This window comes from Bemisia tabaci, chromosome 10, assembly GCF_918797505.1.
Source record: "Bemisia tabaci chromosome 10, PGI_BMITA_v3".
Classification (NCBI taxonomy): domain Eukaryota; kingdom Metazoa; phylum Arthropoda; class Insecta; order Hemiptera; family Aleyrodidae; genus Bemisia; species Bemisia tabaci.
The window spans coordinates 7,248,081-7,258,962 of record NC_092802.1 but is presented as its reverse complement, the minus strand read 5'-3'; the positions used below and the strand labels follow the sequence as shown (position 1 = coordinate 7,258,962).

At 36.3% G+C, this 10,882-nt stretch overlaps 1 protein-coding gene across 7 annotated transcripts in view; it reads right to left on the bottom strand.

The window, feature by feature from the left end:
* Nucleotides 1-1,737: 1,737 nt before the first annotated feature.
* Nucleotides 1,738-10,882, bottom strand: part of kug (FAT atypical cadherin kugelei) — a 517,384-nt gene continuing 508,239 nt past the window's right edge. For 3 of the 7 annotated variants that reach the window (XM_072305395.1, XM_019040499.2, XM_019040501.2), the window contains 4 exons: nt 10,470-10,562; nt 8,204-8,344; nt 7,181-7,261; nt 1,738-6,023 (listed from right to left, as the gene is read on the bottom strand). In XM_072305395.1, the coding sequence (XP_072161496.1) occupies nt 5,857-6,023; nt 7,181-7,261; nt 8,204-8,344; nt 10,470-10,562 (482 nt within the window). In that variant the 3' untranslated portion in view covers nt 1,738-5,856. The remainder of the gene's footprint in view (nt 6,024-7,180; nt 7,262-8,203; nt 8,345-10,469; nt 10,563-10,882) is intronic. The other 4 variants (XM_019040505.2, XM_019040500.2, XM_019040503.2 and 1 more) reach the window with 3 other exon arrangements.

Here is a 10,882-nt window from a genome sequence, read left to right as displayed (position 1 = left end):
CAGGAAGCCTCGCCGCGTCTCGGGACCATGCGCAATCGATTCAGCGCCTTTGACTGCATGGGATTCGACTATAATCTCGAATTTTTTTTCCCCGTCCAAAATCGAGAAAAATGGACAGGGGTTACATGGACTAAATTTTTAGGGTCAAAATCGAAATTTCTCCGATCGAGCCGAAACCAAGCTAGTCCGCTTGGAAATGATGCGCTGAGTCCGATTGTCCGGTCGGAAAAGCTCCGCGAGTCCGCTGGACCGCGCTACCGACGAAAAACGTACTTTTGCTCCAGGGTCAGAAACACTCGTTTTTGACTAGTTTTCGACCGTTTCTCGGCTCAGGAGGCCTCGCCGCGTCTCGGGACCATGCGCGATCGATTCAGCGCTTTCGACTATAATCTCGAATTTTTTTTCCCCGTCCAAAATCGAGAAAAATGGACAGGGGTTACATGGACTAAATTTTTAGGGTCAAAATCGAAATTTCTCCGATCGAGCCGAAACCAAGCTAGTCCGCTTGGAAATGATGCGCTGAGTCCGATTTTCCGGTCGGAAAAGCTCCGCGAGTCCGCTGGACCGCGCTACCGACGAAAAACGTACTTTTGCAGCAGGGTCAAAAACACTCGTTTTTGACCGTTTCTCGGCTCAGGAAGCCTCGCCGCGTCTCGGGACCATGCGCAATCGATTCAGCGCCTTCGACTGCATGGGATTCGACTATAATCTCGAATTTTTTTTCCCCGTCCAAAATCGAGAAAAATGGACAGGGGTTACATGGACTAAATTTTTAGGGTCAAAATCGAAATTTCTCCGATCGAGCCGAAACCAAGCTAGTCCGCTTGGAAATGATGCGCTGAGTCCGATTTTCCGGTCGGAAAAGCTCCGCGAGTCCGCTGGACCGCGCTACCGACGAAAAACGCACTTTTGCTCCAGGGTCATAAACACTCGTTTTTGACTGTTTCACGGTTCACTGGCTCTGAGTCCGGTCAAACGGTTACAGCGTTTCTTTGCTGGAAGGCCTGATTTTTGAAATTGATATGCAAGGAAGGACTTCATCACTTATAGCCTGTTATGAAGCAATTTAATTTTTTAAAAGAGAAAGTTTGTGGGAATTTCTTTGAAAATTTTGATGAATTTGCTTTGCACTATGCAGAAAATTCACTGAAATTTGTATCAAAATCTGACAACCGTTTTTATGTAAAAATATATTGCCTAGTTATTTATGTAGTTGGCATTAACTGATGTGGCTTGGATTGTATCTGTTAAACACTTTCCATTTGATTATATCTTTACCTATCATTTGGAAACTTGTTGTCTTTTCATTTCTTGCTTGAGATACTTCTAAAATTTAAATGGTAATTTGCATGTACGCATAATAGATTTGTATTTTCATGCATTCAAGTCAGATAGAGATGGTATCAGAGGAAAATATTTATATTTCGAATAGATGTATTGTAGAGTTGCCTCGTACTCCTTCAAAAATTTAACAGAATCCATTTTGTGGACCACTCTATGTTGGTTCTTAATTTTTGATCGAATCTTGTTAATGAAAAAAATCCCAGTTTATTGCCCACATAAATTCCAGTAAATTACTCAAGTGACCATTTATTAAAATATAATTTATGGCAAAGCATTTAGACTCGAACTTCTGTCACGGAATTTTTATTAGTATGTGTATACTGAGCAGGCATTATACTTTATATTTAATGATGATTCAAAAGGTGGTTGAAAAGTTGAAAGAAAAATGCCAAATTAATAATTGGATTTCTTTAGTCAAAAAAAAAAAGGAAAATATTATAATACAATACGTACACGATTTCTTACAAAATATTTTTACAGGACAAAAAATTAAACAGTAAATTTTACAACTCATCATCTGAGAAAAATAGTGACACTCAACACAAGAAATTGAGGCAGTCAACGGAGGAACAAGAAAATCTTCGATAAAAAATTCAATTTATAAATTTTCTTTCAGGGATTTAGAGCTGAGGTTTGAGGGAGCATCATAAACGGAGCCGCATCGGCGCGCGAGGCGGAGGCCCGGCGCGGACTTTCATGCCGCTTCGATCAGTGCGCCGGGGGAGCGCATATGCCGTTGAGGCGGCTTCACCTGGTGAAGCCGACTCCCGGCTCCTTTTCTGATGCTGCATCAGTTTTGATGCTGAGTCCAGCATCAAAATTAGCGGCCTCAATTAGCAGACGCGTCGGACGCCAGCGCCCCGGCGTGGGCCACCGCGCCAATGGGAAACGTAAACAAAGGGGTGTTCCGCGAATTCATCGCCGAGTCCGAGGGTCGCGGTCTTCTGGGACAGCCCCGTCGGTAATTAAGCCGGGTGGCGGGTCCGAAAATTAAGGCCGTATCGGGCCGCAAGCCGACGGTCCGGCCTCAGAGGTTGAGGCCCATGAGCCAGCATCAAACCTCAGCATCAGCGCTTGAGGCTGGCTCGGTCGGCTCTCCAGCATCGGGCTTCAATGCCCGAAGCCGGCGGCCGGCAGGTTGAGCGCATCAGGCTCGGAGCCGTATGCCCGAACGGCCGCTACCTGGGCATACGGCATTGATGCTGAAGCTACGAGTTGATGCTGTACAGCATAACCTCATGAGGCGCCTCAAATGCCTGTTTTCTTTTCAATAGGTAAAAAGAACAGGATATTGCTCTTGGAAATAATGAAAAGGGAATAAGTCTTTTGCAAGAAATTAGTGTGAATGACTGATTACCAAATATAACAGAAGACAAATTTTTAATTTAGATTAGTTGATTGATGCTTAAAACTTAGAGACTATTACAGGGATTTTGGAGAGATGAGATTGTATTAAAGTTTTCATAATTACAAATGGAAATGTAAAAACTGGAAGGAGGTTGAGAAATCACTTCAGAAAAGAATTCCAGAACTGAGATACTTCAGAAAAACTTACGATGTGCGGGCAGATTTTAGTTGATACTTCTCTTTTGAACAAGAGAAAAATAAGTTAGAACACTGTCTCAATTTTACTTGAAGTTTGAGATAAATTAAACTATAGACTAATTACTTTTGAATTTAGTACAAAAAAGCGTATTTACAAATTACAATTCGGTTAGGTACACATAAAAAAATAATGGCAATAATTATGGCTGTCCAGTTATTTACAAGAATTGAGAAGATCAGTCTTTTAAAACGTACCACAAATATTCTCCTAAATTCTACTTTCCTTGGCATTTACACATCGTTTACAAATGGTAAAAAAATAGATGAACAAAGACTCAACAAATAAGAGCTCTAGTGGAATGACAGTGAAAGGCTTTCAAAAGTAAATTACGTTAAACTACAGGGAATATGTCTTTGAGGTAAAGGGTACATTTCTGACAGCAAAGAAGGGTACTGTCTTGGAAATCTTTATAAGCTTTGTCTAATATGTACTCATAAAACGGTGATACAGAGTCTCCATAAAAATCAATAGTTTTGCTAAAGTACAGAAACAACCCTTCAGTCTCAAGATAAGAGCGATGATTTCTTCAATAAAAATTTGCACAATCTACAATCAAATCATAATCACAGAGGGCATGAAAATTAATTAGAGAAAAAGGTAAAATAGACGAAACTACAACAAGAAGAAAAAATAGAATTTGTTTGAATTTTTATAAGGCAATTTGGTCGGGTTTAAAAAAATAAGATTTTTGAGACTTATCATTTCAGGTACCTACTACTTAGAAAAAATTAAAACTTCAGCTATTCCAGATTAGACACATATCAATTCTTTTCTTATTGAGACTGTCTCTTCTAACATAACACGTAAGTATTGAGGAAAGAGCTGTTTAAATAGACAATAGTCGTAATGCTTTGCTATTTTTTAAGATATACAATTTTTTTTTACGAGACAGTGTTTTTAAGGGATTGATAGTTTTCAAGACCTAACTCAGGGTGACAATTTTTTTACATGCAAACTGAGTATTTTCATCCTAAGTTTCTAATTTTGAAATTTCTAAATTTTTCAAGCTTTCATGCATAAAATTTCAAAAATCTTCATTTACTGATAAAGTAATGCATGACAAGTACCTCTAAAAATTCTTCATGTTGTTGGATATAAACGAACACAAAATTCTCTGATAGCAGGGAAACATGAAGTTTGACAGGGAGATTTCTGAACTACTTAAAAACTTGTCACCCTTCCATTCAGTAAGAGTATTTTATAGAAACTGTGTAATTAATAATACAAGGATTAAATCTGATCTGTTTTCCAAACAGCTAAATTAAAACAACTCCATTCCAGTGATGCAGAGTTACTGAAAAACTTTCAACATTCTAATTTGCTTAAAATTATGTAAAATCTTTGTCAAGTTTGATTTTCATACTTAGTTCTACAAATTAGAAAATACCAATTACTTTCGCAAGTGTTCTATACTTTTTAGATTCTTAAACAATCAGCCCTCTTTGAACTTTTGTAAAAAATTAATTACGAGCCCAAAATTTATTTACTAAAGAGTAACATAACGTCTCTGAGAAGAAAAAATTTGCAAGGAAAACAAATTGAAGGACAATTATTTGGTTGTTACACATGACAGCTTAGATTACATTGCTACGATATTTGTCACTCGGGTTGATCATGTCTTGCACAATAGTTAAACCCTACTATCTACACAGACAAAGAAGGGTTTCCAAGTGATTAAAAATAAAAATAGCATCTAATTATAGTTACATTCATTCATCTCAACATGATGAAATTTCTTGCTGTTTCTGAGCAAGTTGAAAATTTGAATAATTTTTTTGAAATTATATCTGCACCACTCATTCTTTAAATTGACCAGATAGTTTACAATTAGCAACTCAAAATCATTGTGATAATACAGAGAGAAACCGCCCGATCAAACAACTGAGCAGTTCAAACACTTCAGAAGGAACTTAGTCAGAACATTTACAAGAAAACAATAAAATTAATTTTTTGCAAGAATAGGCCTAAATGTAATTCCATTCAAACTTACTAAAGTAAAATTACGTAAGTCAAATAAAACGGAAGGAGATGAATGACAACAATACAAAAAATATAGTTTTTGAAGTTGCTTGTCATAATTTTTTGACTCTACCTAAAATCAGACCTCCTGGAATTTTGTCAAAGAATTGGTCTAGACATGAGAATGATCGATTAGAAAAAAGGAAATCGAAATTTATAATACTTAATCTAAATCTAAGACAGAAAAAATTGAAATTACTGACGCTCATATAGATACATATTTAAGGTAATTGAAGCCATACATGTAAAAACAACCTGAAAACGGAGTCTTCAAAATAAAACATTTGATGTTCTTACATTTAATGCTTCAACTATCCCTACTTGTGAAGAATTACTTATGAGATCATGGTGATCGGCACTTTTAGCGAAAGACCAGCCTAGAGTTGGACGCCAAATACAAGAATTTCTGATTTTTCCAAATAGTTGCGAATGAGGCAAAGTATAGAAAGATCAGAATTGCAAGGTTAAAAAAATTACCTGCATAAAAAAGAGATGCAATTTCATTTGCAAGGCTTTTTTATTCCGTCAGGCAGGGCTATATTTACCCAGAGCTATATTTAGTAGGGCTCCATTTCATGCTCTGATAGTTTCGGCAAATTGAACGAATCTTTTTGATTCTAAATTGCACTAATATATTAAAAGATAGATTTCACAGTTGTACATAATTAATTAAAATATTGCAGTCAGATACTTGAAGATTCTGACAATACATTAGTAGATCATTGCGAAGTTATCTTTTTTACCTTACAGAGAAATTTTAATGAAATTAGCTGTTTAGATCATTTCATAAAATTCTCAAATGCAGTTCCTCTGTCAACATTTCTTAGAAATATCAATAAATTCAAGTATTAAATCTGGCACTCCAAGACCAGGGGTTTCGGGTTTTGTCAGGCCGGAACGTCAGAATCTTCGATATCACAGACATTGGTCGAGAGGTCACTATGACTAATATAGTTTTGCACCGGGAAACCGTAAGGTATGACGTCATCCTCCTCACTGCGGTATGACATGTAAAGTTCTTCATCCAGGTTTGCCAAGTCTCTGGCAGGATCACCTGTAAAACGACAGAACAAGTTTATGCAAATGGGTAATTTTGATGTGGAAAGCATCAACAGTTATTTCTGACGTAACAAAGTGAAGTCATGCATACTTTGGATGACAAGGAAATGAGCTTTAGTGAGCAAAACAAGTTTTCCAAGAGAGAAATTTCTTCTAATTAGGTCTTAAATTAGAATGAGATAATACATTTTTGAGAGGAAAGTTTGAAAATTAAGCTGCAAACAATTCATTGTTCATTTTCATCCTTGTGGAGGTTGTAAAAATGCTATAATTTGACAATTTAGAGCATATAGATTAAAACTGCCGGCAGCATTTTCTTAGAATTAAATTTTCCAAACTATCATGAGTCTGGTTTGGTTTGACATTATCGAGCATTTTTTAGGTAACAAAATTTTGATTCAACCAAAATTTTGATTCTGAGCTTTTGGTACTAAAATCCCTTTACTACTGACAATCATGGACGTTGACATTAGTTTGCTTTCCTAAATTGTTCTTTAAAGTCAGATTTAAAAAATTAACACGTTTTAGAGATTCTAATCAGGAACACAATAGAGATATTTGAAACGTAAAAACCAAAATGATGACATACCTAATTTAAGTTTAATACTGGAATGCCCAATCTATTTGTGTCTTCTTGCCTAATAATTTATCATTGAAATTTGTTAATATTTTTTCTAGACAAGCATTCTCTTTCCAGGAACCTGATTTTTTCAGTTCTATGTTATCTCAGTGTCTACAGATCCCAGGAAAGAGAATTTCCTGGATTCTCTTTTTTTTCTCTAGCCAAAACAAATCAAATCCCCTTTCAAATCAACAAGCTATGACAATTCATGAAAAGAGGACCATGACCAATTCTACGGTTATTATTAGAGTTGACAATCCTCAGCTTTCTTCATCATAATTATTTTAACTTCCCACGATTCTTTTTCCTAAATGGTTGAGAAATCTCAAAATTGAGTGAGAGGAAATCTTTCCATCTAATGCCCACGTGATTCTTCAAATTTTTTCGTAAGGTTTGGCTATTTTGGACCGATATTTTTTTCCTCTGCTTCCCACTTTTTCCAGTTTTCCAGCCTGCGGACACGCTGTTTATAAACTAATTTTACATATGTACGATGAGGCTGATTTTGAAATTTAGTTTCAACTACTTACCAAAATCTTGGTAGTCTGAGAACTGTCGAGAATTCAGTTTACTGAGGACACTTGGGTCGTTTTGTTCGTTCAGGGGCATGGCTGAAACAAAAAGCAGAATAGGCTCGTTAATTTTTTTATTAAAATAAACAGTTCAATTTATCACCAAAAGATTTCTTTGGAGAAATATTCTCAGCAATTAAGCCACAGAAAATAAGCAATTATCTTGCCTACAAGACTCATCTACATAATTTGGATTCAATTAAGCAGATACGAACAAAGCCACTTTTAGAAAAAAAATAAGTTAGGAGTACTTTTGACCTCAATTAATCATAGGTATTCTCCTGTCAAAAAAATTTTAAGTGTGAAGATGGGGGTTGAACGTTACCTTAACGATAGCATCTTAAGAGCATGGTAAAACTTAAAATAATTTTCTTTTGTTTTAACTAGACATGACTTGGTTCCTCTCTGCTAAACTCACTCTATCAAATTTCAAAGTATCCGTAAAATACATCAGATAAAGCAGGCAATTAAAAAAGTTAGCGTGCAGGCATGAAGAACTAAAAAGTGGCCAGTATAACTTTTTTTTTTAGCACTGTGCAACAGACAAAAACATTGAAATCAGGCAAAATCAGAGAGAAAATGAGGTGACGCAAAGCTTTCAGGTACAATTAAACAAAAAATACAAGATAGAGGGATGAATCTAGTAGATTAAACTTAAGTTTTGGGGTGCAATGAAACCAAAATAACGTAAAAGAGGAAAAAATTACTGGATGGAAAGGCGTAAAAATGGTCACGCTACTAATACGGGTGCTATTTACAACATCAAAAATTTATCAGTGCATTAAAATGAAGATGTTGGCTCAAACAACTTTTCTATTCCGGAAATAATGTAAAATTAAGCCGACAACTTTCAAAAAGAAGACCTCTCTTCTGTGATACAAAAGTTGATCTCGTTCAGCACATGAAGCCGGAGAATTGCTTGTTTTCCTTTTTGTAGCGTGACCGGCAAAAACTTAAAAACAAAAATGAGGTATAACATACATGTATTGTCTAAATTTGATTCATTACTTTCGTTGCTGTGAAAGCTCGACGAGTCGGGGACTTCGCTCCCAGGCACTTCGGTGATGTTTGGTAACGCGGTTTGACTTCTCCGCACCCAGTCAGAGCAATCCCAGTGATAACCTATGATTTTAAAAATCAGATTAGAAACAAGGATAGACGTAAAATTTAAGAACAAAATACACTTTTAGACCAGACTTAGGACCGAGAAGTTTTAGGATATTTTAAACGGCGATTTTGTTTCTTTTTTTGGGGTCTAATTTTTCACTTTTATGAAACCTTACAATACTATTCAAACTAGTGATAGTTCTTTTTCATAAACTGTGCTTGTGTGATTCTCACATTAAGAGTTTCATATTTAAAAGAAAATTAGAAAATACGCATATTCAAAAAATGTATTAATTTCAAATGGTTTAAATAGAAGAAAACAATATTGCCACAAATGAACAGAGAATACCTGAACAAAAACCGTGACAGATAAAGCTAAAAATTTGCATGAAACTTTTGACAAAAAGCTGATTAAAATTGATTAAAAACTTAAAAATGGACTGAGCTATTTTTAAAATTACATATGAAGGTTCCCTCTTTTGTATACTCAAGGAACGTTTTAGAGCACTTGTTTTTCTAAAATTTCTGTTTCTTTTAACACGTTGACTGCCACGCCGGTCGTATCGACCGGCCTCGAAGGGTTCTGCCGGGGCCACGCCGGTCGTTTCGACCGGGACCCGCTCGCTCGCATTACTAGGCTACTGTGAGGCCAGCGACCGGCGGAGCCGTTTATACGCTTATGGCTCACGACCGGCATGGCCTCAGCAAGAGAATGCACCACTGAAATTTTTTTTTTTTTTGTTTTTTGTTTTTTTTGGGGGGGATTTTTTATTTTTTTCATTTTCATGGATCTTTTTCTTTATAATCTTTATTTATTAGTACAATAAAATTACAATAGTGTTGTTTTCTTTGCTTAATATTAGTTACAAACCTTAGAAATTGTACGCATTTTGAAAAATAATTAAAAAAGGGGAATAACAATTGGGAGGGGGGGGGGATTTTTTCTCTTTCAACTTTAATTTTCTTTTTCGCTATTTTTTTTTGTTTTAAATTAGAATATAATTACAATCGTTGGTTTTTTACCTCAATATTAATTTTAGACCTTTCAATTTTGGCACAACTTGAAAAATAAATTTTAAAAAAAGGAGGAACAATTTTTTAGGAGGGGGGGAGGTAGGGGTAAAAAGGTAAAATACAGGGTGTTTGAAAAGTCCCCTCCCCCCTCCTAACTTTTGACCTAATTGAGGTAGAGATTTGAAACTTGGAGGGTGTTCCTAGATCAAAGGGAGCTAATTTTTGAACCCCCCCCCCAAAAAAAAAAATTTGGGGGGCCCCCCTTGGGGAGGGGGGGTTACAGACCCTAACTTTTTTTTTCAAATGGGAAGACCCCCTTTGTGATACCTCGTTCGAAAGAACATAAAAAAAGAAATTTTTTCGCGCAAACCCGAAGTCATTATCTCAAACCGTTTCAAAATGGCGGCCGGTCAAAGTTTAAAATGGCGGCCGGTCATAGTTCAAAATGGCCGAAAATTTGACAAACTCGATTTTTTGCCAATGGATTCACCTGAAATTCGGTATCTGGGGGTATTTTGGCACGAGAAAAACGAATTTGACGTTAGATTTTTAAAAAAAACCCTAATTTTTCAAAATGGCCGCCGATTAAAGTTCAAAATGGTCAACAATTGGCAACCTCGACTTTTTGCCGATGGATTCGCCTGAAACTCGGTGTTAGGGGGTATCTGGGTTTGTCTCCTACCCAGTTTCACAGTCCTTACCAGTAATTCCATGCCGTTCAAGGTTGTAGGGTGACTGCGCGCGAGTCATGCGACGTTGCTGATTCTCAAGGAACACACGACCGGCCGGACGACCGGCGTGGCCTCCGGTGCATTATTTTTCACCGGAGGCCATACCGGTCGTAACGACCGGCGGCTTCAGGCTGAAAGCTGAAAGAATATTACGAAGGTCTATGAAGTTTAGGTTTGATATAGTCAATTCTAAAAAAAATATCAAAAAGAAAAGGCTATGGCGCCGGGGGAAATAAGTACCTAAAACACCGTGGCAGTCAACGTGTTAAAAAACAAAATATTTGACAGTCAGGGCCAACTAAATATGATATCATCGGTGATAGTGATCAAAAACCGATGTGCAAATCTTTTCCCAGTTCTCAACTCTCAATAAAACAAAAAGGAGATCATACTACTACCTCCGATCATGCGAGCCTCATCCTCTACACAGCTTAATGATCTCCTAGCTATTCGGTTGTTAGTTGTTAGTTCGGACACACGCTTCAAATCTAGAAAAAACAGTGAATGTTGACAGAAAGCGCAAAAGTAGAACATTCCAAAATTAAAGCAAAGATGAAATTAAAATTAACATATTTGGCATAAAGATGATAATATTATTCGACACTGTACATTTTTTGGGTCTTCCAATTCTTATCAAACAGAAAGCTAGTTTCGACCATCAGACATGATTTAAAAGAATTTATGACTGCTAAAAGAAGTTTATTTTTGATGAAAACAACAGCCAAGTACCTATTAATAGAGAAAAAATATTTTTCAGGTAATTTTTTATTGATTTCTAAATTACATCTTAAGAGTAAAAAACCCTTAG